Below are 27,674 nucleotides of genomic sequence, written 5' to 3' on the forward strand. Positions count from 1 at the left end.
CACAAAAAATTAGCGGGGTGTGGTAGCACACACCTGTAACCCCAGCTATTTGGGAAGCTGAGGCTCCAGGAGAATTGCTTGAACCGGGAGGCGGAGGTTGCAGTGAGCCGAGATCTTGCCGTTGCGCTCCAGCCTGGGCAACAAGAGCAAAACTCTGTCTCAAAAAAAAAAAAAAAAATCATTGAGCTCCTGTGAAATTCACAGTAGGAATGTTACTCCTCAACAAAATGTATGTAGCATATTTTGTAAAACTACATATTAAAACCTTTTAAAAAGGAAATTAGACACCCTCCCTTCCAAACATGGCTTGAGCTCCTGCTTTGGGCTAAGCGTTTTCAAATACATGATCTCCTTTAATCCACATGACCTCCCTGTGAGTTCATCGTTATTGTGTCCGCTTCGGAGATAAGGAACCTGTGGCTCAGAGAGGTTAAGTGACATGCTCAAAGTCACACAGCTGGTGAGAGACAGAGCTGGGATCTGCCCTCTTTCCAACATACTTGGGACTTTCTCCGTTGTCTCTGGGTCTCCAAGTTCATGTGCACGTTTTGCTCAGGAATGAGGCTGGCCTTCTCTGCCCTAGGGGGTGAGCTCCCCCAGCCTCTTCCACCCACCTTTGACCCCAGAGTGGTTCTAATCTAGGTGCATCTTGCCCCCTCAGCACCCCTTCGTCAGCAGCGTCACCAGTAATAAGGCTCTGCGGGAGCTGGTGGCTGAGGCCAAGGCTGAGGTGATGGAGGAGATCGAAGACGGCCGGGATGAAGGGGAAGAGGAGGACACCATGGAGGCCGCCTCTGTAAGGCCGGGGAGAGTGGGGCTTGGCGGGCGCTGGGAGGATGGGCTCTCAGTGGCCCTGCTGGTGTGGGAGGGGCAGGGGAGGCCGGGGCTCTGGCTCAGGGAATTTCTTCCCAGCTTAGAGGTTGCAGATACCCACGCTGTGGGTTATGTAAGATGGCACATGGGCCAGGGTGAGGCAGCAGCAGGCGTTGGCCGGATCTGGATCCTGTGAGTTTTCAGGAGATACCAGGGGTCTAGAGTTTCACATGAAATCTCCCCATTTTTAAAAGTCGGTAACTGATTCATGGCTTCCCGGCCTTTGTTTCCGTCATGGCTCGCATACAAAACAAGACTGTTTTTAGCTTACTTTGGGATAAATACGTGGGGCTGCATATGGCCACAGGACCCCCTCTAGCTGCCTTCTGTGCCAAGGAGACCCATGTCTGGGCACATTTGGAACCTTTTTGCAGCTTCAGTGCTTGCTGGATTTAGATTGAAATTTAAGCTCGTTTAAATTTGTAAAAGCCCTCTGAGCCAAGGAAAACGTGTCTGTGGGCTGGAGTCTGGCCTGAGCTGTTGCTCTGTAATCCCTGGTCTCGCTGCTGGGGAAGGCCTCTTCAAATGGTTCCCGTGCCTAGAAAAGCAGGGGCTGGACTTGCCCGTCGGGGGATGGAGCTGGCCTACATCCTCGTGCTGTGGTTGGCACTGTGGCTTTCTCAGATTTAATTCAGTCCTGGGCGGAGTCTGAGGCTGGTGCAGATCCTCACCAGGGTGAAGAAGGAAAGCCCCGAGGGGGCAGAGCAGGCAGAATCATCATAGCCACCGCAACCATGCGTGGAGCCCCTGGCGGTTGCTGGGCCCTTTACGGCTGACACAGGGTCACCAAGCTCCGTTTTACGGACAGGAAAACTGAGGTCGATGCAGTGAAGTGGCTGGCTGGGCGGATAGGTGGCAGGGCCAGCTGTGGATGTGGAGTAGGAGAACCTCAGTGAGGCCTGGCCCCAGAAGGCAGAAAGCTCTCACACCAGCCTCATGGTCTACAGACAGGAGGCTGATCTTCGTCCTGAGGGTAGTGGGAACCCTGAAGGGTTTCGGGCAGGGACTGGGTATTGGTGTGGAGGGGACAGAATCAGATCTGAGTTTTTGAGCTATCACTATAGGTGTCGAATAGAAGGTAGACTGGAGTTGCTTCCACCAGCTGCCATCTTTGAGGTTAAAAACCAGTGGCTGGCAAGACCCAAAGGAATGCTTCTAGTGTGAATCCATTCGTGGCAAGTTTGTAAGCAGGCACAGCTTAGAGACCATGGGACAGTGACTCCATCAAGAGGTGGAAGAGGATTGCCACCAGGAAGGACAGGGCAGCAGGGGATAGCCTCTGGGGCACAACAGTGTCCCCTCTTGGCCTGGAGAGTGGCTACATGGATACTCACTTTATTCATCAAATTAGAGATTTTTTTTTTAATCAAAACATTTATTGCGTGAATAATCATTGAAATTCTTAAGATGAACTTGATGCGGCCGGGCACAGTGGCTCACGCCTGTAATCCTAGCACTTTGGGAGGCCAAGGTGGGTGGATTACCTGAGGTCAGGAGTTCGAGACCAGTCTGACCAACATGGTGAAACCCCATCTCAGAAAAAAAACAAAACAAAACATGAACTGGATGCTGCAGCAGCTGCCCTCTGTGTTTACGTGTTGTTCCTCCATGGAATCCATGCCTGAAACTGCGGTACACTGTCTTTAGTCTCCTCGTTTGACCAGTCCCGGTGGGATTTCGCCTTTGAGCCTTGGCACTCCAATTGAACTTTCTCTGGCGCTTGGTGGGGCAGCCACATTCGCCACAGGTCGACTTCTGAAGGTGGTGGGCCTTAGAGCCACAACGGTGGCACAACATGTGCGTCTCACTGCGACACTTTCCAAACAATGACACTCCCCTCGTCATCTTGCTTCTGTGGCAAAGACCGGAGAGCGGAGATTTATTATTCCCATACACAGGAAGGGTGTCCTCTTTCACCACAGCCTAGCAACACTTCCAGTACTTTCCAACCCAACAAAGACTCTAAAAAACAAAAATAAAGCCGAAAACGTAGTGGCCACAAGGGCTGAATCCAGCCCCTAGACAGGCTTGGCTTGTCCTTTATCAGATTTTTTAAAAATATGAGTTAGTTACCACCTAAAAATTAAGAGCTGTCCATTAAAAATCTAGATTTCCAATTTGTCTTTAAAAATTGGGAGGTTCGGCCGGGCAAGGCGGCACACACCTATAATCCCAGCACTTTGGGAGGTCGAGACGGGCAGATCACTTGAGTCCAGGAGCTTGAGACCAGCCTGGGTGACCTACTGAAACCATGTCTCTACTAAAAAAATGCAAAAATTAGCTGGGTGTGGTGGCATGCACCTGTAGTCCCAGCTACTCAGGAGACTACTTGGGAGGCTGAGGTGGGAGGATCACTCCCAGGTGGGAGCCCGGGAAACAGGTTGCGTTGATCCAGGATGATGCCACTATACTCCAGCCTTGGTGACAGCAAGACCCTGCTTCAAATAAATAAATAAAATAACAAATTAAAACTTAAAATATGGGAAGGTTTGGCCACAGGGGAGCCATTTTCTGGAATGGAGTGGCCACTGAGCCCTCCCCATGGGCTGCGAGCTGGCCAGCTGGCCACAGCTGCCTCCTAGGAGAAATACCAGCTATTAAATTCAGCTAAGATTAGAGCTAGTGAGGAGATTGCTATGCCTCAAAATAAGTAGTGATTTTATTATGGTTAGGTAGTAAGGAGTGGCGAAGACTGGCTAGGGAGATGTCTGCTCTCCTCTCTTGGCCCTGGCCCATTTCATCTTGGGAGTGTCTGACTTTCTCACCCCACTGCGTCTCTGTCTCTTTCTTTGAACATACAGCAGCATGGCCTTGACTATCTATTTTTTTCTAGACCCTGGAGAATCATACTCAGAACTCCTCTGAAGTGAGTCCGCTGAAACTCAACACTGACAAACCTCTCAAGGAGTCACCTTCCACCCCGCTGGCACCCAGCCAGCCTCAGGACAGTGTGAATGGGCCTTGCAGCCAGCCCTCTGGGGACGGCCCCCTCCAAACCACCAGTCCCCCAGACGTGGCCCCTGGAAATGAGAACAGCCTGGCAGTCCCTGTGCCCCTGAGGAAGTCCCGACCCATGTCAATGGACGCCAGAATTCAGGTAGCCCAGGAGAAGCAAGTTGCTGAGCAGGGTGGGGACCTCAGCCCAGCAGCCAACAGATCCCAAAAAGCCAGCCAGAGCCGACCCAACAGCAGCGCCCTGGAGACCTTGGGTGGGGAGAAGCTGACCAATGGCAGCCTGGAGCCGCCTGCCCAGGCAGCTCCAGGCCCTTCCAAGGGAGACTCGGACTGCAGCAGCCTCTGCACCTCTGAGAGCATGGACTTCGGTACCAATCTCTCCGCCGACCTGTCCCTGAACAAAGAGACGGGCTCTCTGTCCATCAAGGTAATGCCGCCTCTCCCACCACAGGCTTGCAGCGAGGGCTTGCAGGATGTTCTGCGGCTCCAGTTGGGTTTCAAAAGCATTTGGGGCTTCCTTGCATTTTAAGCGGTTCACTGGGGAATTTTTGGTTTGACTTATAGTTTGATCTCCAAAATATCTGGTTCAGTGTGGGATTTAGGAACATCAAGCGGATGGTTTGGTTTGGGATTTAGGAATGTCAAAGCTTGGTAAAAGGCCCTGCTAAAATCTGGGAGACAGAATTCTAGGCCTTTGCTACAAATGAAGTTCTCTCATCTAGGGGTCAGCCGCGAGACCCAGCTGACAAATGGTAAATTCGACTAAAGGAAACGGGCTCAAAGCTGCCTTCCCTGCCTCCGGGGTCTTTCTGGAGTTGGGCAGTGTTGGGAATGTCGCCTCCACCGCACCAGAGGCCTGGGCGTGAGGCGAACCCTGTACAAGGGCTGTAAAAAAGAACAGAGGGCCTTCGTCCTCTCAGTTTACAGACGAGCAGATGGAGGCTCAGAGGAGTGAGGAGCTAGCCCAGGGCGTGGTAGGAGCGGGAAGGTGGTCAGACCCCCGGCTCCGAGCTCTGAACTTTCCCAGTGGGAGCCATGGCCTCCATCTCCTTGGGCAGCGGAAGGGGCTGACTCCTTTCCCGGCCTCCCCAGTAAACCCCAGGGTGTTACCTAACTCACCACTGGTCACCTGACTCTCTACCCAAGGCTGATTTTAGGGGAGATAACTGTATGATTTTGTTTTTCCTTCCCAAATTTACTTGGTGAAAAGCACGCAGTCGAGACTCAACCGTATTTGCTAAGCCAGAGGGGCTGACAGGAGCCGCAGCGGCCGGTCAGCTTCAGGCAGGCAGAGGAAGCGCAGTTCCAACAGATGACCGTGGCAGGCACGGACAGCAGCTGTCACCTGTGAGCAGTGTCTCCCCTTAGGACAGGCATCCTGCCCCTTCTCTTCCTAAAGACGCTAAGTGAACAAACAAACACAAAAAGGCGTTTTTGTCTGTCTGTTTGTTGAATAACACAGTCCCACCTAGAGCACGGGGTCCCTAGCTCTTCACCGGGCTGCGGAGAACGTTCCTGGTTGAGTGCATTGCGTCAGGGACCTCAGGCTGTTGTGATGAGAGCCCCCCGCTGAGCCAGCACCCACGGACGTGACTAGGAGGCCCCGTGACCAGGCACAGTTCTCAGCAGAAGGCTGTGGCCACGGGTGTCCTTTGTTCCACTCCGCTCTCTCTCCTGCCAGCCCTCACTTCTCACTGCTGGTCTGCCCCGTGCTGACTGGGTCCTGGCATGTGAGCTTAGAGATGAGAGTTGGGCACGATAGATCCATGCTGATGCTGTCCAGAGCCCTTGGACGAGATGCCACAGGCAAGAGATGGGGGCCCAGACCTCAGGGAGCAAGAACCATCTGCCCCTCTCAGCTCAGCAGGCGTGGAGCTCACATAGATTTTGAGGGCTCAGAGACCTGCCATGCTGGCTCCTCACTCCTCTTGCAGGGATGAGAGGCCCGGTGTTAGGAAGGCAGGGCTGGGCTTCACCAAAAAGAGCCTTTGAAAGCAGCCAAGAGGCCAGAGACAGTGGGCAGAGCAGGCGGATTAGGGAACACCTTCAGAATCAGAGCTGAGAACTTCCAGAGGGTACCACGTATAACACACTAACACCTCCAGGATTCCGGTGGCACCCTGAACAATCGCTTGTGACATGTGCGATTTCTCACAGTCAAACATCAAGATTAGGCATAATCTCACAGCGGCTCCCGGCAGGGGGGGAATTTAGGCGAGGTCAGCTTTGGCTACCAAAGCAGTTATGAAAACAGCTTTTGGTTTTCGGGCTGCTTTGGATTTTGGCACCATGCGTAAGGGTTGGGTATAGTCTGCAGTAATAACTGTCAGAAAGAAATGCCAAGCATGGAACACACACCGGGAGCAGGCGCTGCTCTGTGTGCCCCCCATGTGTTCTCTCATTGAATCTTCACAACCTCCCCGGGAGGCGGTGTTATTATCCTCCTGGGACAGGTGAGGAAGCTGAGGCTCAGACAGGACAAGAGGCGGGCCCAGAGGCACAGAGCCAGTAAGTGGTATAGTGAGGGTTAGAATGCAGCTCTTTCTGACACCATGTCCTGGATACATGAGACGTGCTGGCGGCAAGGTAGGGGAGGCCTCAGCCCAGGGTCTGAAGGTTGAGGTCAGGGAAAGGCAAGGGCTTTTAGGTTAAGTTGAGGCAAGAGAGACGATGGACGGCCGCATTTCTCTGGGTGGGGCTGAAGCTTCGGGCCCAGCAGAGCTGTGGCCTCACCTGCTACAACAGCCACGAGTCCTTTGCTGAAGTGCTGAGACTTCCCTCATGGTTTTCCCTGGCCAGGACCTGAAGCTACACAACAAAACCCTCAAGCGGACACGCAAATTTATGGTGGATGGTGTGGAGGTGAGCATCACCACCTCCAAGATCATCAGTGAAGATGAGAAGAAGGATGAGGAGATGAGATTTCTCAGGCAAGCCTGGGAAGGGACACCAATGGTGGCAACAGGGTGGGGCTGTGGTAAGAGGAGTGGGCACTGGTCCTTTTGGTGAGAGGACTCTGTGTACAGCATGAAGTGGGGGAATCAAGGAGACAAAAGGGAACTCATTTTGCCTGAGATCCTGCACTCCTCCATCTACCCAGTCATTCATCTGTCTATCCACCCATCCATTCAATTATTCACCCATCCATCCACCTACTCACCTATCTACCTATTCATCTATCTGCCCATCCATCTACCCACCCTTCCACCCACTCACTCCTCCACCCAGCCACCCATCTACCCACTCAGCTTTCCATCCATCTAACTGTCCACCCATTCATCTACCCATCCACTTAATCATTCATCCTCCCATTTATTTATCCACCCATCCATCCACCTACATACCTCTCTGCCTATCCATCTACCCACCCATTCATCCATCCATTCATGCATGCATCCATCCATCCATCCGTCTACCCACCCACTCATCCACTCATTCATCTACCCACTCACCCTTCTATCTATCCACCTAATCATCCACCGATCCATCTGCCCACTCACCATTCTGTCATTCTCTCCATCTGCCTAATTATCCATCTGTTTATCTATCTATTCACCTATCTAATCACTCATCCATCCATCTATTCTTCCATTCATTTATCTACCCATCCGTCCACTCACCTACTCCCAATCTGTCTTTCCATCTGTCCACTCAATCATCCACCCAGTCATCTACCAATTCATCTACCCATCCTAACCATCCATCCATCTATCCATCCATCCATCCGTATTCCATGTGTCCACCAACCCACCAGATTGGCGATAACGTGGTGACCCAAATAGATAAGGCCATTGCCCTGGTAGAACTTACACCCAGTGGGCCAACACACAGTACACAAGATAATCCCTGATCGTGGTACATGCCATGAAAGAAGTAACAAGTGACATGATGGTGAGTGCCTGGAGTGGGGGCGGCTGCTCCCAGGGAAGCCCCCGAGCCAGGCCTGAAGGGTGAGGGGAGCAGAGCTCGGGGAGTCCAGGGGAAGCTGCAGTTGCTCAGGCCCCGAGGAATAACTCCTCAGCTTGTTTAAGGGACTGGTGGAGGGAGAGCGGGAGATCTTGACTAGGATGGCCAGGCTCTGGGCTCAGGCTGGGGCAGTGGCTGGGAAGAGGGAAAAACATGGTCAGATTTGACCTAGATTTTGGAGGCAAAACCGGTGAGCTGGTGAAGAATTGGAACAGGGAGGAAGGTGTGAGGCAAAGCTGTTTGCTAGGATCCATCTTTATACTTTTCAGCTGCTTATCCTCCACTTACAGCCCTCCTTCGGGAGACCCTATTTCCACATTTTGTAAACAAATGAGGAAACAGTATTTCTGAGCAAGTAAGTCACTTGACTGGGTCTTCCAGTTGGGCAGGGATAAAGCTGAGATTCTAACTGGGTCTGTCTGTGTGAGAATTCCTTCAGGTTTCACTGGACCATGTAGCTGGCCAGAGCTGGGGGAGCTTCGCGCTTAGAGAGGACATGGAGCCATGGAGTTCTTTTGGGGCCAGGACTTTGTAGGGTAAATTCCTGATTAGTGTGGAGAAAATTTCAAGAACATCAATCACATATTTTTATACATGTGAATTAAAATTTTTAATATTCATATATTTTTAAAAAGCTGGTCGGGCGCGGTGGCTCACGCCTGTAATCCCAGCACTTTGGGAGGCCGAGGCGGGTGGATCATGAGGTCAAGAGATCGAGACCATCCTGGTCAACATAGTGAAACCCCGTCTCTACTAAAAATACAAAAAATTAGCTGGGCATGGTGGCGAGTGCCTGTAATCCCAGCTACTCAGGAGGCTGAGGCAGGAGAATTGCCTGAACCCAGGAGGCGGAGGTTGCGTGAGCCGAGATCGTGCCATTGCACTCCAGCCTGGGTAACAAGAGCGAAACTCCATCTCAAAAAAAAAAAAAAAAAAAAAAAAAGCTTAAGCATGCAGCCAGGCACAGCGGCACACACCTGTAATTTCAGCACTTTGGGAGGCTGAAAGGAGTGGATCCCTTGAGGCCAGGAGTTCGAGACCATTCTGGGCAACATAATGTCTCTACAAAAAATTTTAAAATTAGCTGGGCACATGCCTAGTCCCAGCTACTCGGGAGGCTGAGGTGGGAGGATCACTTGAGCCTAGGAGGTCGAGGCTGCAGTGAGCTGTGATCATGCCACCACACTCCAGCCTGGGCAACAGAGAAAGACTTTGTCTCTCAAAAATAAATGAAAATAAATTGTAAAAAATAAAAGCATAGGCAGGGCGCAGTGGCTTACACCTGTAATCCTAGCACTTTGCAAGGCCTAGGTGGGTGGATCACCCGAAACAAGCCTGACCAACATGACAAAACTCAGTCTCTACTAAAAATACAAAAATTAGCCCTGCATGGGGTGGTGGCGGGCACCTGTAGTCCCATCTACTCTGGAGGCTGAAAGGGGAGACTAACGTGAACCTGGGAGGTGGAGGTTGCAGGGAGCCAATATTGCGCCACTGCACTCCAGCCTGGGCGACAGAGTGAGACTCTATCATATAAATAAATAAACAAACAAGGAAACATGCCAAAACCAAATAAAAGTAGTTCTAGATGTTCTCGATCATTTCTCCCCCTAGGAGACAGTAGGAGGAAAGACAGACTTTTCACCAGTGTGGTGTCTGCGCGCGTGCACGCGCGCACACACACACACACACACACGCACACACGCACGCACACGTCATCTATGTGGGTTGGGAAGGCTAGGGCACAGGTTACTTTGGCAGATGACACCACTTTCTGTGTTAATGGTCACCTGAGAGGTACCCTGGACTCTGAGCTTCAACCTCAGGAGCTGGGTTTCCATCACCTCCCCGCTGGGCAGTTGAAGTTCCCAGGGTTAAAATTCTAGATTGGCCACACCCCATGGAGAAGCGATGCTCTGGCCTTGGCTGTGGGTCCCCACCCTCCTCCTAAGCAGAGCAGCTGCGTGCTACTCAAGGTCAAAAGGTGAGACCTCGAGGAGGTGAAGAGGTGCTGGTCAGGAACCAGGATTTTCTCCTTTGCCTGCCGTGGTCTGGAGGTCTGAGCACCTGTAAACCAGGCTAGGCCACCAGACCACAGGGGTGAGGAAGGCCCTGATCATTCCCTGCTGGCCCAGGCCCCTGGTCATACCTGACCCCTGGCATTTGTGGAGAGTTGGGTCACACCTAGGGTTTTTTTTTTTTTTTTTTTCCACACCTAGGGTTTTGAACCACGTGACTGAGCGTTTATCACACTCCCAGGATGATGACGAGGCTTCTGTGCAGAGGTCCCCCTGCCCTTCCCTAAAACCGCCTCTGCCGTTCCTTCCCTCTTGAGCATCAGCCTTCTCTTTGCCTCCCTTTCTTTCTGAGAGCGCAGGCGGGCCAGGGAGGTGCTAGAGCCTGGCTGCCTGCCTGCCTTCTCTACGCCTTTTATGCTTTTTGTCAATTCTTCTCTAAACCTTAGTTTCTCTTGAGTCGGGATTTCCATTTCTTCATTAACACCCTCAAAAATTGCCTCCTCTCGGCCGGGCGCGGTGGCTCACACCTGTAATCCCAGCACTTTGGGAGGCCGAGCAAGGCAGATCACCAGGTCAAGAGATTGAGACCATCCTGGCCAACATGGTGAAACCCCCCTCTCTACTAAAAAATACAAAAATTAGCTGGGCGTGGTGGCATGCGCCTGTAGTCCCAGCTACTAGGGAGGCTGAGGCAGGAGAATTGCTTGAACCCAGGAGGCAGAGATTGCAGTGAGCCAAGATCGCGCCACTCTATTCCAGCCTGGTGTCTGGTCACAGAGCAAGACTGTCTCAAAAAAAAAAAAAAAAAAAAAAAAAATTGCCTCCTCTCCTCTCACTTTCCAGAAAAGCGGAGGCTCAGACAGTCTTCCTGGCTGTGGAAGGTGCCTCTGGCTTTTCGCCAAAGCAGGGCAGCCATTACCTCTTCCTCCTTGTTAGAATTTGAGCAGTTGCCACTTACAGAGGGCTGGTCATGTGCCTGCCACGTGAACACTTTACCTGTGTCATCTCAGTTATCCCTCAAAGGACCCAAGAGGTAAAGATGGTTAGCCTCGTTTTGCAGAGGAGGGAATGAGGCCCGCAAGGATGACTGACGGACTGAGAGGGCACCCAGCTGGAAAGCTGATGGAGCCTAGATTCAGACAGGGGTGCTCTGACCCCAGAGAATGTGCTTGGCCTCGCTGCACTGCTCAGCGCCTGCTTGTGCTGCTCTATGAGCAGTTATGGCCCCTCCGAGCCATGAGGAAGGCCACTGGGGTCAGAGCGTGGCCTCATGGGAATCACCATGGTGCCACCCTGGACTAGGACACAGGTCTCATGGACCGCGACCCCAGTTCAGTCAGGAGGCCCAAGTTCTTTCTGTAGCAGTTTGCTTTCTTTTTCTCTGATTATATAAATAATACATAGCAACCCTTCCTTCCTTCCTTCCTTCCTTCCTTCCCTCCCTCCCTCCCTCCCTCCCTCTCTCCCTCTCTTTTTCTTTTTCTTTTTTTTTTTTGAGATGGAATCTTACTCTGTCTCCCAGGCTGGAGTGTAGTGGCGCAATCTCTGCTCATTGCAACCTTCACCTCCCGGGCTCAAGCCATTCTCCTGCCTCAGCCTCCCGAGTGGCTGGGATTACAGGCGCACGCTACCATGCCCAGCTAATTTTTGTGTTTTTAGTAGAGATTTCACCATGTTGGCCAGGATGGTTTTGAACTCCTGACCTCAAATGATCCGCCCACCCTGGCCTCCCAAGGTGCTGGGATTACAGGCGTTTGCCACCGTGCCTGACCTACATAGCAATTTTTAATGGATTTGCTCATTAAGAAACATGGGTAATACTTGGGGCTTATCCTGCCAGTATTTTTTCTGTGAGTGCACACATACACACACTGACAATATATATAAAATTAGGGCATGTGGCTTAGGTCAGTTTTTTTTTCTTTTTTAAAGACAGGATCTTGCTCTGTAGCCCAGGCTGGAGTGCAGTGGTACAATCACACAGCTAACGGCAGCTGGGCCTCCTGGGCTCAAGCAATCTTCCCACCTCAGCCTTTTAAGTAGCTGGGACCACAGGCATGCACCACCACCCCTGGCTAACTTTTTACTTGTGGCAGAGACAAGATCTCGCTATGTTGCCCAGGCTGGTCTCGAACTCCTGAGCTCAAGTGATGCTCCCCACTTGGCCTCCCAAAGTCCTGGAATTACAGGCATGAGTCATCATGACTGGCCCAGGTCAAAATTTTATTATGTGTTATTTTTAGCATGTAATAAAAGTTGAACATCCCAAATCAAAAACTCCAAAATCCAAAATGCTACAAACTCTGCAACTTTTTGAGCACTGATAGGAAATTCTCACGGGAACATTTTGGACTTAAGATTTTCAGATTAGGGATGCTTGTTCAGTAAGTATAATATTCTAAAATCTAAAAAAAAAAATCGAGCCTGCTGGGTTGCGGGCTTGCCCCGCTGGGCTCAGAGAAGGGACGTTGGAGAGGGCTCCCTGCTGCTGCCCCATCACGCGTGCCCGCAGTGTACGAGAGTCCTGGCATTCGTGGATGGAAATGGAAGCTTATGGAGTTGCTGAGCCCCTTTCCGCAGGCTGAACACCTTAGGGAGCAACAACCCGGTGGTGTCGTTTGCAGTGAAGATCGAACTCCGTGTTGTAGCCGAATTGGAGAGGCGAGAGTGACATGTGTGTCCCCTTCTTGCATCGGTAGATGAACCATGGGAAGCTCAAGAAGGAGTCTTGTTCTGTCACCCAGGCTGGAGTACAGTGGTGTGATCTCAGCTCACTGTAACCTCCACCTGCTGAGTTCAAGCTATTCTCCACCCTCAGCCTCCTGAGTGGCTGAGATTACAGTTGCCCACCACCGTGCCTGGCTAATTTTTGTATTTCTAGTAGAGACTGTTTGACCAAGTTGACCAGTCTTGAACTCCTGAACTCAAGTGATCCACCCACCTTGGCCTCCCAAAGTGCTGGGATTACAGGTGTGAGCCACCGCGCCCGGCCAGTGTTTTACTTCTTCTTCTTCCTTTTTTTTTTTTTTGTATCCTGTGAAAGAAATCTTTGTCTATCCCAAGGTCATGAAGGCATTCTCCTGTATTGTCTTTTACATGTTTTCTTGTTTTACCTTTTATATTTTGACTTATAATCCATCTGGAACTGATTTTAGTGTAAAATGTTTATAGAAATTAATATAAACATAGATTTCTCTTTTTTTTTTTTTTTTGAGACGGAGTTTCGCCCTTGTTACCCAGGCTGGAGTGCAATGGCGCGATCTCGGCTCACCGCAACCTCCGCCTCCTGGGCTCAAGCAATTCTCCTGCCTCAGCCTCCTGAGTAGCTGGGATTACAGGCACGCGCCACCATGCCCAGCTAATTTTTTGTATCTTTAGTAGAGACGGGGTTTCACCATGTTGACCAGGATGGTTTCGATCTCTCGACCTCATGATCCACCCGCCTCAGCCTCCCAAAGTGCTGGGATTACAGGCTTGAGCCACCGCGCCCGGCTTTATAAACATAGATTTCTAATTGACCCAACACGATTGAAAAGATCCTGCCTTCCCATTGCTGTGACTTAAGTGTCACTTTTGTCATAAATTGAGCATGTATGTGGACCTCTAGACTATTCTGTTCTATTGGTCATTTGCCTAAACTTGCTCCAAATACCACGTTGTCTTAATTATTGAGTTTCGAAAGAAGTCTCACTATCCTCTAGCGTAAGTCCTCCTACTTCCCTTCAAGATTAGCTTATTTTTGGTTCTTTGTCTTTCTCTACAAATTTTACAAGCAACGTGGGAATTTACACGCACACATACAATCTCCTGGAACTTTTATTGGAGTTGTATTGGTTCTATAGATTGATTTTGGAGAGAAATGACATTTTTCCAATATGGAGGATCCATGTGAGTTAACCGGCAGAGAGCTTTTTCAAGCTTTATCTTTTCTATGATTTTACTTAATGAGAATAAGTAAAGTTAATAATAAAAATAACCACAATACTTTTAATACCTAACATTTGTAATAGTTACTATACACTGGATTTTTGGGTTAAGTGCTTTATAGCCATTGTATTGTTTCCTTAGAAAAATTAACTATTAAAACTAGCCAGAAATTGAGATCTCCATGAAGAAAACCATACCATTTTGTTACAGGGCATAAAAACCGTATTTCAGCTAATTGTAAGACACGATGTGTCCTTGAATGGGAAGAATTAATCATCATAAATGTCAATGGTTTTTTAAATAAATATATACCTTAAATTAATTCCAATCAGAATATCAGTGGTGGTTTCCTGGGGCTATAAAAACATATTTAGCATTTATATTGGAGAAATTCTAAATGTTTTAGAGCTGACAACAAAAATAGTTAATTGTGAAAAGACAATGATGTAGGATTCCCTTGCCAGCTATTAAAACTTTCTACAAAGCTAATATAATAATTTTTAAACTGTGTGATTTTAGCTTATAAGTAAGTGCACAGATCAGAAGACCAGAAAGTCAAAAAAATCTGAGTATGTATTCAAATTTAATACATGATAAAGATGGCATTTTAGTTCAGTGGGAGAGAAAATGGTTTATTTAATTATGCTACTAACGTAATTAGTTATTGGTCTGGAAAGTAACACCTCCAGCCATGAATAAAAGCATTATGAATGAATTAACCCTAAATGAAAAATAAAACAAAAGACAATAGAATTTTTTTTTTTTTAATCTAAAAAAATCTGAAAGCCAAAACACTTCTGGCCCCAAGCTTTTTCAGTAAAAGATACTCTATCTGTATAAGGTCATGGTTCAGAATTAAAAAAGAAAAAAAAAAGGCTGGGCATGGTGGCTCAAGCCTGTAATCCCAGCACTTTGGGACGCCGAGGCGGGTGGATCACGAGGTCAAGAGATCCATCCATCCATCCTGGTCAACACGGTGAAACCCTGTCACTACTAAAAATACAAAAAATTAGCCGGGCATGGTGGCGCGTGCCTGTAATCCCAGCTACTCAGGAGGCTGAGGCAGGAGAATTGCCTGAACCCAGGAGGCGGAGGTTGCGGTGAGCCGAGATCGCGCCATTGCACTCCAGCCTGGGTAACGAGAGCGAAACTCCGTCTCAAAAAAAAAAAAAAAGATTAAGAGTGAAAAATCTCCCTCATTTTCCTATTAGAAATCCAGTTCCCTTTCCTGTGTTAGTGTTTTGATTTGATCCTTCCAGAGATACTGGAGAAGTAAGAAATAAAGATGTGTGTGTACACAGACCTATTATTGTCCTTTTTTCTTCCAGATAAGGTAGCAACACAGGCCTATTCCTTAATATCTTGCCTTTTTTACCTAGAGATTATTCCATATCTATTCATAAAGAATTATTATTATTATTTTTTGAATTATTATTTTTAATAGATGTTTCCTCATGTAATTAAACATTTTCTGAAGCTTGATTTTTTTTTTAAGGTTGTATAGAATTCTATCATATTGATATATTGATACACTTTATTTACATATACCTATATTGATGGACATTTGCTTCCGATTTTTTACTCTTATAAATAACATTGATTTTAAATAACTGAATATTCTTTGTTGTTGTTGCTGAGACGGAGTTTCCCTCTTGTAGGCCAGGCTGGAGTGCAATGGCATGATCTCAGCTCACTGCAACCTCCGCCTCCTAGGTTCAAGCGATTCTCCTGCCTCAGCTACTGAGTAGCTGGGATTACAGGCACGTGCCACCATGTCTGGCTAATTTTTGTATTTTTAGGAGAGATGGGGTTTCACCATGTTGGCCAGGCTGATCTCCAACTCCTGACCTCAAGTGATCCACCCACCTCACCCTCCCAAAGTGCTAGGATTACAGGTGTGGGCCACCGGGCCTGGCTGAATATTCTTATTCACTGGTCTTGTGCATCTGTAAATATAAAATCCAGAAGTGAAACTACTATGTCAAAAGACGTAGACTTATTACCAAATTGTCCTCCAGAAATGTACCAGTTTCTACCATCAAATTTTCTACATCATGAAAATGTAGTTTCTTTTTTTTTTTGAGATGGAGTTTCGCTCTTGTTGCCCAGGCTGGAGTGCAATGGCGCGATCTCGGCTCACCACAACCTCCGCCTCCTGGGTTCAGGCAATTCTCCTGCCTCAGCCTCCTGAGTAGCTGGGATTACAGGCACGCACCACCATGCCCAGCTACTTTTTTGTATTTTTAGTAGAGACGGGGTTTCACCATGTTGACCAGGATGGTCTCGATCTCTTGACCTTGTGATCCACCCACCTCGGCCTCCCAAAGTGCTGGGATTACAGGCTTGAGCCACCGCGCCCGGCGAAAATGTAGTTTCTATATCAAATTTTCTATATTTCTTTTTAATTTGCATTGCGTATCTACTATATAGGTGATTTTTTTTTTTTTTTTAATCTTTTACTTCATGTCTGTTCTTGTTATTTGCCACTTTTTTGGTTAGGATAGTAGTCCTTTTATTGATTTGTAAGCACTCTTTATATATTAAGATTATTAAGGCTTTGTCTGTCAATAAATATCAAATGAAGCCTGAGTTCTAGGCATGCCTGTGCCCAAGACTTGTGTGATTTTGCTCCATGATGCAGCCCTCAGTGTTTCAAGCTGTGAGTATTGTGACCTCTGAGGCCACTTTCTTACTGTGAAATATCTACATCCTTTAACCTTTCAGGCGCCAAGAACTCAGAGAGCTTCGGCTGCTCCAGAAGGAAGAGCATCGGAACCAGACCCAGCTGAGTAACAAGCATGAGCTGCAACTGGAGCAAATGCACAAACGTTTTGAACAGGAAATCAACGTGAGTGTGAGAAAAGATGGGACCCTGGAGGGCTTCCTGCCTCCATGTGTTCTTTCAGTTAAAGTTACATAGCGAGAATGATTGGGTCCCGGAGAGTGATTCACATCAGTTGCCCGATTCCTGGGGTTTCCTGACCTTGTTAGGCAGTGACTTGTTAACGCGGAATCCCATGAAGGTCCCAGTGACCCTGAGTCCCACAGGAGGATCTCCAGAGGGAAAATAACCTTTACTGAGCACCATGCAACAACACATGATGTGGTCTCCCTTTTGCCGGGGAGGAAACGGAGACTCAGGTTAAGTAGCTTACCCCAGGTCACACAGCAAGGAGGTGGTGGAGCTGGGATTCAAACCTAGGTCTGAGCACAAGCTCTGGGTTCTCCCTGTTCCTCTCCCCCGTATCTCTCCAGGTATAAAGGGACTCTGCTGAATTTCTTGGAATTTCTGCTCTTTTTAGGCCAAGAAGAAGTTCTTTGACACAGAACTAGAGAACCTGGAGCGTCAGCAAAAGCAGCAAGTGGAGAAGATGGAGCAAGACCATGCGGTGCGCCGCCGGGAGGAGGCCAAGCGGATCCGCCTGGAGCAGGATCGGGACTACGCCCGGTTCCAAGAGCAGCTCAAACTGATGAAGAAAGAGGTGAGTATGTGCTGGGTTGGGGCAGGGGCATCTTGGAGAATCAGGGGTTTCTTGGTTGCAAGAGATCAAGGCTCCAGCTCAACTTCGCCTTGGTGACAGAGGGTTACGGCTGAAGAGCTCGGGAGCTGGCGAGCCTGGATCTGTGTGCCCCAGCTGCTCCATGAGGACACACTTCTCCATTGTCTGAACTCTGTTTTCCTCTGTGTTGCTGTGGCGCAGGGCAGGCCCTCACCATGTGGCCTCAGGCAGCTTCCTTTACATACTCCCAGCTTAGCAACCTCCGCGGAGAAACAGCAGGGAAGAAGGAAGGGCTGGTGGCCCAGGGGAATTTGAGATGCTGTTCCCAGAAGGGCGAGTGGCTGCTGGGTGGGTAGGCACAGACATCATGTCTGATACGCTCCACCCTCTCTGCCTCCTCCTTCGCCCCCTGTTGGAAGAGGAAGGGGAGGGTAGAAGAAGGTAGGTGGTCCTGAAGCACATCTCTCGGGCTGCTCTGGAGAGAGGCATCTGAGTGTCAAAGAACACCCCATGCCTCCCTCTGTGGAGCGATACCGGGAGGCCAGGACACTCTGACCTAGATACCCTCAATGAAGGAAGGAGACAAGTAGGCTGGACGTCCCCAGGACAGGAACAGCAGTCCAGGCTGTTCTCAGTCTCCAACTGGGAGCAGTGGGTAAGGAGCCTCTCTGAGGGTCTCAGAGCCCAGATTCCAGACTTTACAATGGTGGGCATGACATTCAGGGCATCCTAGGGGCTTGGACAGCTGCCTGTGGGAGCCAGGGCTCCTGGCCAGCTGAGCAGATGAGGCAGTCACCTTAGGCACAAATGTACCTCGGAGATACCGTGGGTGTGGTTCCATATCACCACAATAAAGCAAATACTGCAATAAAGCCAGTCCCTAATACTCAGTAAACTATGCTATACACAAATGTGCTGTCACCTAGGCTTTGTGGCTTCTTTTTAGAGCACAGGCAGAGTAGATTCAGCATGATTCTTTTTTTATTTTTATTTTTTGAGACAGGGTCTTGCGCTGTTGCCCAGGCTGGAGTGCCGTGTCGTGATCTCCGCTCACTACAACCTCCGCCTCCCAGGTTCAAGCAATTCTCCTGCCTCAGCCTCCTGAGTAGCTGGGACTGCAGGCACATGCCACCATGCCCAGCTGATTTTTGTATTTTTAGTAGAGATGGGGTTTCACCATATTGGCCAGGATGGCATCAAACTCCTGACCTCGTGCTCCACCCTCCTCAGCCTCCAAAAGTGCTGGGATTACAGGCATGCGCCACCCCACCCAGCTTAGCATGATACTTAAGGGCCCTAGGATTTTCAAAATAGTAAATGGGCACGGTGGCTCACACCTGTACTCTCAGCACTTTGGAAGGCCGTGGTGGGCGGATCACGAGGTCAAGAGATCGAGACGTTTCCTGGCCAACATGGTGAAACCCCATCTCTACTAAAAATACAAAAATAAGCCAGGCGTGGTGGCATGCGCCTCTGGTCTCAGCTACTCGGGAAGCTGAGGCGGAAGAATCGCTTGAACACAGGAGGCGGAGGTTGCAGTGAGCTGAGATTGCGCCACTACACTCCAGCCTGGTGACAGAGCAAGACTCCGTCTCAAAAAAAAAAAAAAAAAAAAAAATCAAAATAGTAAATGAACATTGGCTTCAACTTCAAGTCACCATCAGCATTAACCCCTCACAAGAGAGTCAGCCTGTCCTTTGAAGCTTTGAAGCCAGGCATTGACTTCTCCTCTGTAGCTATGAGAGTCCTAGGTGGCATCTTCTACAACAGAAAGCTGTTTCATCTACACTGAAAATCTCTTGTTTAGTGCAGCCACTTTCATCAATGATCTTAGCTAGATCTTCATGATCACTCACTGCAGCTTCTCCATCAGCACTTGGAGCTTCACCTTGCACCCTTCGTGTTACGGAGATGGCCTCTTTCTGTAAACCTCATGAACCAACCTCTGCCAGCTTCCAGCCTTTCTTCTGCAGCTTCCTCCCCTCTCTCAGCCTTCACAGAAGTAAAGAGAGTTAGGGTTGTGTCCTGGAGTAGGCTTTGGGGTAAGGGAATGTTGTAGCTGGTTTGATCTTCTACCCAGACCACTAAGACTTTCTCTACCTCAGCTTAGATTGCTTTGCTTTCTCATCATTCGTGTTCCTTGGAGTCGCACTTTTTCTTTCAAGACCTTTTCATTTGTATTCACGACTTGGCTAACTGGTGGGGGTGGCCTAGCTTTTGACCTAGTACGTTTTCTCCATGCCATCCTCACCAAGCTTCATCATTTCTACCTTTTGATTTAAAGTGAGACACATGCATCTCCTACTTTCACGTGGACAGTTAGAGGCCATGGTAGGGATATTAATTAGCCTAATTTTAATTTCGTTTTGTCTCAGAGAATAGGGAGGCCCAAGGAGAGGGGAAGAGACGGGAAAGGCCTTCTGTGGAGCAGTCAGAACACATCCCAGCATTCATTGATTAAGTTCACTGTCCTATATGGGCTTGTAGCACCCTAAAACAATTACGGTAGTAACATCAGATGTCACTGATCGTAGATTGCCATAATAGAGATAATAATAATGAAAACATGTGCAATATTGTGAGAATTACCAAAATGTGGACAGGATGTGAGTATATGCTTTTGGAAAAATGTCGCTGATAGACTTGCTCGACACCGAATTGCCACAAACCTTCAATTTGTAAGAATTACGGGCCGGGCGCGGTGGCTCAAGCCTGTAATCCCAGCACTTTGGGAGGCTGAGGCGGGTGGATCACGAGGTCAAGAGATCCATCCATCCATCCTGGTCAACATGGTGAAACCCCGTCTGTACTAAAAAAACAAAAAATTAGCTGGGCATGGTGGCGCATGCCTGTAATCCCAGCTACTCAGGAGGATGAGGCAGGAGAATTGCCTGAACCCAGGAGGCGGAGGTTGCGGTGAGCCGAGATCGCGCCATTGCACTCCAGCCTGGGTAACAAGAGTGAAACTCCGTCTCGATCTCTTGACCTCATGATCCACCCGCCTCGGCCTCCCAAAGTACTGGCATTACAGGCTTGAGCTACCGCGCCTGGCCGGATTAATATTTCATAGTGGGAGAGGGATTAGGAAAAAATGTCTAAAAGAACTTCTATAGGGACCTTTTTGTTGTTTGTTTTTTGGTTTTTTGGTTTTTTTGGAGATGGAGTCTTGCTCTGTCACCCAGCTGGAGTGCAGTGGTGCGATCTTGGCTCCCTGCAACCTCCACTGCCCAGGTTTAAGCAATTCCCCTGCCTCAGCCTCCCCAGTAGCTGGGACTACAGGTGTGCACCACTACACCTGGCTGATTTTTTGTATTTTAGTAGAGATGGGGTTTCACCATGCTGGCCAGGATGTTCTTGATCTCCTGACCTCGTGATCTGCCTGCCTTGGCCTCCCAAAGTGCTGGGATTACGGGCATGAGCCACCTTGCCCAGCCTAGGACTGTAAGTTTTTAAAAAGGTTGAGAAACGCTGCCCTGCAAGAAACTGAGGTGCTCTTACCAGAAGAAGGGGTGGAAACCAAGCAGCTGAAAACAGCACCTGGCCACTCTGGAGGAGCTGGAAGCTGAAACTAGCAACAGGCAGGAGTAGGCCAGCGCGAGGCACCTGCTCAGAGGGACTTGGTGGGGAGCCACGCAGGATGCTGGCCCCTGCCAAGCTGAGCCTCTTCTTGGGTCTCTCTGGCCCAGGAGTTCTGGGTTGAGGATTACACTGTAGGAAGCATGGAGAGGGCCCTGACCCAGCCGCTGTGTGCTGTCTCCGCTGCAGGTGAAGAACGAGGTGGAGAAGCTCCCCCGACAGCAGCGGAAGGAGAGCATGAAGCAGAAGATGGAGGAGCACACGCAGAAAAAACAGCTTCTTGTGAGTCCCTGGATCCAGCTGCGGAGTGCAGGGGCTGGTGCAGGGCTGCAGACCTGGGGTGGTGACCAGGCCTCCCTCTGCCTTTGCCCAATCCCTGCCCCTCAGATACCCTGTCCTGAATACCTAAATCTGGCCTCATCCTTCATGGCCTCCATTATTCCCTCCTCCATGCAGCCTTCCTTAATTGACCTGACTCCACCTATAAGTGAGATCTTCCATCTCTGGATACCCGAACCCTTTAGCACCTCCTACCTTGTTTTAGGGTTATTTATTTGTAAGTCACATCTCCTTGACCAACCCAGTGTATTCCCTTGCCCACTTGGCATCTTTTAAGTCTAAAGGACATCAAACTCGTGATGTCCCAGGCCTGGTCCTGTTCTCATGCTCTGAGGGATGCCACCTTCCTTCCTTTCTGGCCTATCATTCCTGACCCCTGCTCTCCCTCCAGTCTTTCGTCACCTGCTGAAGCATGGTATGTGTATTTCTTATCTCCTGTCTCTGGATCTACCAGCTTGTCACCATCTGCATAACCCTCCAGCCACTGTCCAGTGACCTCCCAGCGAGACTTCCTGTTGCTGTTTTTCCCCTGCAGTTTATTTTCTCCTGCCTGCAGGTGTGATCAGTGTGAATTCCAAATCTGATAATAGCACCCTTTTCCCCACAGCTCTGTGCCTTAAAACCCTTCAGTGACTCCCGCATTGTCCCTAAGATAAGCGCCTGCCTTGCTGTGCCCTGCCCGTCCTATCCAGCCTTTTCATCCCTTGCCAGAATACTTCCATTTTCCCCCACTAGCATGTCTTTGTGTGTTTTGCTTCCTCAGCCCCCAAAGCAGAGAATATTTGAGTCCACATTTACAAATGCTTTGTATATTACCTGGTTCAGCATTTATGGCTTACCAGGGTACGGGCTGTTCATTTTCCCATTCGCAGAAGAGGAAACTAAGGCTGAGAGAGGTGCCATTGCTGAGTTCAGAGTCGGAGAGGGGGTCGAGGCTTCATGCTTGTGTTCTCTCTGGGACACTCTGTGACCTGTCCTGTAACACCACGATTAGAAAGAGAGTGCAGAGCTGGCGAGGGCGGGGCACACGGGCCCTCATCCACGCAGAGGGACAGAGGATTGTATGGCTTGCTGCATAGAGAGCCTAGAAAATGTGCACATCCTTTGGCTTGAATTTCCTGCTTCTAGAAATCCTGAGGAAGTCTAAAAATCCTGAAGGAATTATCAGAGGTTCACAAATACTTAGCTACCAGAATTTGAAGAGTAGCACTATTTAAAATAGATAAAACCTGGAAACACGCTATTGTTTGTTGGCTAAATAGAGTGTATCCACTGCATGAAATATTTTCAGCCATTGACACACATATGATAGAAGATCACATTATTTATTTTATTTTTTTGAAACAGAGTTTCAAAAACTGGGAGTTTAATCCCCTTTTTTTTTTTTTTTTTGAGATGGAGTCTCACCCTGTTGCCCAGGCTAGAGTGCACTGGTGCAATCTCTGCTCGGTGCAATCTCTGCTCACTACAACCTCTGCGTCCTAGGCCAAGTGATTCTCCTGCCTTAGCCTCCCAAGTAGCTGAGACCACAGGTGCTCACCACCACGCCTGGCTGATTTTTGTATTTTTAGTAGAGAAGGGGTTTCACCACGTTAGCCAGGCTGGTCTCGAACTCCTGACCCCAGGCAATCCGCCTGCTTCGGCCTCCCAACGTACTGGGATTATAGGCATGAACCACCGCGCCTGGCCAGAAGATCACATTATAATATGGAAAGATTTTTTTAGGTAAGTTTTTAAAATTGTGGTAAAATAGTTATAACATAAAATTGACCATCTTTACCATTCTTAAGTGGACAGGGTAGTGGTGGTAAGCACGTTCACATGAGGCGGCCATCACCGCCATTCATCGCCAGAGCTCCTTCATGTTGCGCACTCATCACACCGTAACTCTTCATTTCTTCTCCTCCAACCCTTGGGAACTCTGCTTTCTCTGAATTTGACGACTCTAGGTACCTCATATAAGTGGAGTCATGCAATATTTGTCCTTTTGTGATTGGCTGATTTCACTTAGCATAATGTCCTCAAGGTTCATCCATGTTGTTGCATGTGTCAGAATCTCCTTCCTTTTTAAGGCTGAATAATATCCCATTGTGTGGAAATAGCACATGATGTTTATCCACTTATCTATCGATGGACACATGGGTTGTTTTCATCCCTTGACTATTGTGAATAATCCTTCTGTGAACTTGAGCGCACATATATCTCTTTGAGCCCTTTTTAATAATTTTTGTAACACAACAATGACAATAGCTGTAGATACACTCGTACAGACATTTCCAGTTGTCAACCCATTTTTACTAATTCCATGGTTGCTAAATTTTTTTAATTTTTTTTTTTACTCTTTATTATGAAAAATTAAAAACATAGGAATAGGGAGGCCGAGGCAGGCAAATCACTTGAGGTCAGGAGTTCAAGGCCAGCCTGGGCAATATGGTGAACCCCCCCCCCCATCTCTACTAAAAATACAAAAATTAGCTGGGTGTGGTGGTACATGTCTATAGTCCCAGCTACTTAGAAGGCCAAAGCAGGAGAATCACTTGAACCTGGGAGGCTGAGGTTGCAGTGAGTCAAGCTCAAGTGACTGCACTCCAGCCTGGGTGACAGAGCGAGACCCTCTCTCAAAACATAATAAAACATAGAAACATAGGAATAGGTATAATGGTATAATGAACTGCCATATACCTGTCACCTAATCTCAGTAATATCACCTCATGTCCACTCATTCACTCCCTGACCCCAAGGTATTATTTTGAATCCAATCCCAGACATCATATTATTTTACCTGTCAAACACCACAAAAATAACCACCATACCATAAACACACCTAGCAAATTCAACGATCATTGCCGAACAGCATCACATTGTCAGCATTCCAGTTTCCAGTTGTCTCATGAATGGCATCTTTTTAAAAAAAATAGGCCGGGCGCGGTGGCTCACGCCTGTAATCTCAGCACTTTGGGAGGCCGAGGCAGGTGGATCATGAGGTCAAGAGATCGAGACCATCCTGGTCAACATGGTGAAACCCCGTCTCTACTAAAAATACAAAAAATTAGCTGGGCGTGGTGGCGCGTGCCTGTAATCCCAGCTACTCAGGAGGCTGAGGCAGGAGAATTGCCTGAGCCCAGGAGGCGGAGGTTGCGGTGAGCCGAGATCGCGCCATTGCACTCCAGCCTGGGTAACGAGCAAAACTCCGTCTCAAAAAAAAAAAAAAAAAAAAAAAAGGTTCTTTGAGCCAGGATCCAGATGAAGCCCCATGTTGAATCTGTTGGATGTATCTGTAAGTCTCGCTTCAATTTCCCCTCTACCAATTTCTTTTTCAATTTCTGAATTTTCTTCTCTGATCACGTGGGCTTTTCTACCATAATAGGAAGAGACACTGAGGTGCCCAAGCCAGCTCTGAGTAAAGGCCTGTCCTCCTCCCTCCCCACAGGACCGGGACTTTGTAGCCAAGCAGAAGGAGGACCTGGAGCGGGCCATGAAGAAGCTCACTGCCGACAACAGGCGGGAAATCTGCGACAAGGAGCGTGAATGCCTCATGAGGAAGCAGGAGCTCCTTCGAGGTGGGGGCGTGTGAGTGGCAGCGCTGTCTTGGCCCAGAGTTTCTGTCAATGGACATCTGAGCCCTGGGAAGTGGGGATGGGCAAGAAAAAACCCCCAGGCCTTCTTCATCCCCAAAACTAAACATCATGCTTCATGGTGAAACCTGGGGAAAACCCCCACTGAAACAAGGAACAAGGCAAAGACAACAGTTGTCACCAACACTGTTTGACATTATTCCAGAAGTCAAGTGAAGAAAAGAAAGGGACAGGCCTAGAGTGGGTGGAAATTGTGAATAAGCGGGCTGGGTTTACGGAAGGTGGAGACAGGACGAGGAGCCCCATCCAACAGCGTGGCGCGGACCGAGCCACCACTCCACCAGGCGTGTCGCGGTCTGTTTTGCTGCTTTATCTCATTGAATCCTCACCTGACACTGTGAAGCTGGGCCTAGGCCATCCCCATTTCTGTAGGTGAGGAGACTGAGGCTTGGAGACTTACTCTTTTTGGCAGAGTATCTTAGTTCATTCAGGCTGCTATAACAAATTCCCACTGACTGGGTGGCTTATAAACAGCAGATACTCATTTCTCACACTTCTGGAGGCTGGGAAATCCAGTCTAGGTGCCAGCGCACCTGTGGTCTGGAGAGGGTTTACTCTGCTTCATAGATGGCTCCTTCTCACTGCATCCTCACATAGCAGAAGGGAGACTAGCTCTGGGGTCTCTTTGGGTTTTGTGGTTTTGTTTTGTGTTGTTTTTGAGACAGGGTCATGCTCTGTGGCCGAGGCTGGAGTGCAGTGGCACAGTCAGGGCTCACTGTGACCTCTGCCTCTGGGGTTCAAGCAGTCCTCCCACCTCAGACTCCCAAGTAGCTGTGACTACAGGCATGTGCTACCATGCTTGGATAATTTTTGTGTTGTTGGTATAAATGGGGTCTTCTATGTTGCCCAGCCTGGTCTCGAAGTCCTGGGCCCAAGCAATCTGCCTGCCTCAGCCTCCCAAAGCACTGGGATTACAGGCATAAGCCAAAGTGCCCAGCCTGGGGTCTCTTTTATTAATAAAAGGGCACTGATCCCATTCACGAGGGCTCCACTTCCCAGAAGGCCCCACCTCCTGATACCCTCACCTCAGGGCTTAAGATTTCGACACACACAGTTAGAGGGGACATAAGCGTTCAAACGGTAGCACTGAGATTGCACAGTTGATGGGGGATAGAGCTGGGCCTGGATGACAGTATCAGGAAGCCAGGCCTACCCTGGTGCTGTTCTGAGTTCAAGGGTTTTCAGGGCTGACTGAAGAAAAATAAATGACCACAAGATGGCAGTAGCATACAAGCAGCTTTGCTTAGTGGGGCATTTGGACAGGTTTACATGCCAAGGGGCTCCCTTACAGAATGAGGCCTTCTAGAGATGATGGTGCAGGCCATCACCCAGCAGGGGAAGAGGGCAAAAGAACTCTTGGGCAAGAAGGGAACCTGAGAGGGGGATCACATGTCTAGAGGAGTTGTCCAGCATAGAGAACTCAGATGCAACATCTCTGGGTCAGAGAACTGCAAAGGGCAGTGGGGTCTTTATGTAACCCTTGGGTCTACCTTCTCTTGGCTAGCAGATATTAGGTGCAGTTTAATGGGGTATAGAAAGTAGGCAGGCTCGGGCCGGGCGCGGTGGCTCACGCCTGTAATCCCAGCACTTTGGGAGGCCGAGGCGGGTGAATCACGAGGTCAAGAGATCGAGACCATCCTGGTCAACATGGTGAAACCCCGTCTCTACTAAAAATACAAAAAATTAGCTGGGCATGGTGGCACGTGCCTGTAATCCCAGCTACTCAGGAGGCTGAGGCAGGAGAATTGCCTGAACCCAGGAGGCGGAGGTTGTGCTGAGCCGAGAACACGCCATTGCACTCCAGCCTGGGTAACAAGAGTGAAACTCCGTCTCGGGGAAAAAAAAAAAAAAAGAAAAGAAAAGAAAGTAGGCAGGCTCCAAATGGCTAAATATCTGCTTGGTTTGAGCTTTCTTTTCTTTCTTTCTTTTTTTTTTTGAGAGGGAGTCTTGCTGTGTTGTCCAGGCTGGAGTGCAGTGACCCAATCTTAGCTCACTGCAACCTCCACCTCCCAGGTTCAAGCAATTCTTCTGCCTCAGCCTCTGTAGTAGCTGAGATGATTACAGGTTTGCACCACCACACCCAGCTAATTTTTTATACTTTTAGTAGAGATGGAGTTTCACCATGTTGGCCAGGCTGGTCTTGAACTCCTGACCTCAAGTAATCCACCCGCCTTGGCCTCCCAAAGTGATGGGATTACATACATGAACCACCACGTCTGGCCCAGCCTGTTTGAGCTTTTTTATGTAACTATATACATGTTTTTGGGGTTTTCTTTTTTTTTGAGACCAAGTCTCACTCTGTCACCCAGGCTGGGGTGAACTGGCACAATATCGGCTCACTCCAGCCTCTGCCTCCACTGTTCAAGCAAGTCTCCTGCCTCAGTGTCCCAAGTAGCTGGGATTACAGGTGCATGCCACCACGCTCAGCTAATTTTTTTGGTTTTGGTGAAGATGGGGTTTTGCCGTTTTGCTCAAGCTGGTCTTGAGCTCCTGGGCTCAAACAATCTGCCCACATCAGCCTCCCAGAGTGCTGGGATGACAGGCGTGAGCCACGGTGCCCAGGCCGTACATATTATGTTTTAAAAATAACAAGGGGATGGGTGCAAATTGGAGTTTGCTGCCTGTGGACTTTTGACGGTCAGGGCCTGCTGTGAGGAAGTAAACAACATGAGGCCAGTATCCCAGCGCCATTTATACAACAGGCCTCATCCAGGCCTTTGATGACCAGTGCAGTTAAGCAACATACACCTCTTATTATTTGGTGTGGATCAGCAAAAATGGGATCCTTACGTTTTCAGTATTCTGCATAGAGCACAGTTGTCTGAGAAAAGCCTTCACCTCCTTTTCCTATCCCATGATGTTGGTAAGAACCGCCCCATTTACAG

The 27,674-nt window shown here is 48.9% G+C and overlaps 1 protein-coding gene across 3 annotated transcripts in view; it reads left to right on the plus strand.

Annotated features, from left to right (window-relative positions):
• STK10 (serine/threonine kinase 10) overlaps positions 1–27,674 on the plus strand; it is a 136,981-nt gene that overhangs the window by 91,224 nt on the left and 18,083 nt on the right. For all 3 annotated transcript variants that reach the window (XR_012515266.1, XM_039460497.2, XM_039460498.2), the window contains exons 8-14: positions 662–796; positions 3,707–4,255; positions 6,628–6,758; positions 16,464–16,587; positions 17,042–17,221; positions 21,005–21,097; positions 24,585–24,714. Coding sequence is in view for 2 of the 3 variants with exons in the window: in XM_039460497.2 (XP_039316431.1) it covers positions 662–796; positions 3,707–4,255; positions 6,628–6,758; positions 16,464–16,587; positions 17,042–17,221; positions 21,005–21,097; positions 24,585–24,714 (1,342 nt within the window). In the remaining variant the exon portion in view is untranslated. The remainder of the gene's footprint in view (positions 1–661; positions 797–3,706; positions 4,256–6,627; positions 6,759–16,463; positions 16,588–17,041; positions 17,222–21,004; positions 21,098–24,584; positions 24,715–27,674) is intronic.

Source organism: Saimiri boliviensis, chromosome 20, assembly GCF_048565385.1.
Source record: "Saimiri boliviensis isolate mSaiBol1 chromosome 20, mSaiBol1.pri, whole genome shotgun sequence".
Taxonomy (NCBI): Eukaryota; Metazoa; Chordata; class Mammalia; order Primates; family Cebidae; genus Saimiri; species Saimiri boliviensis.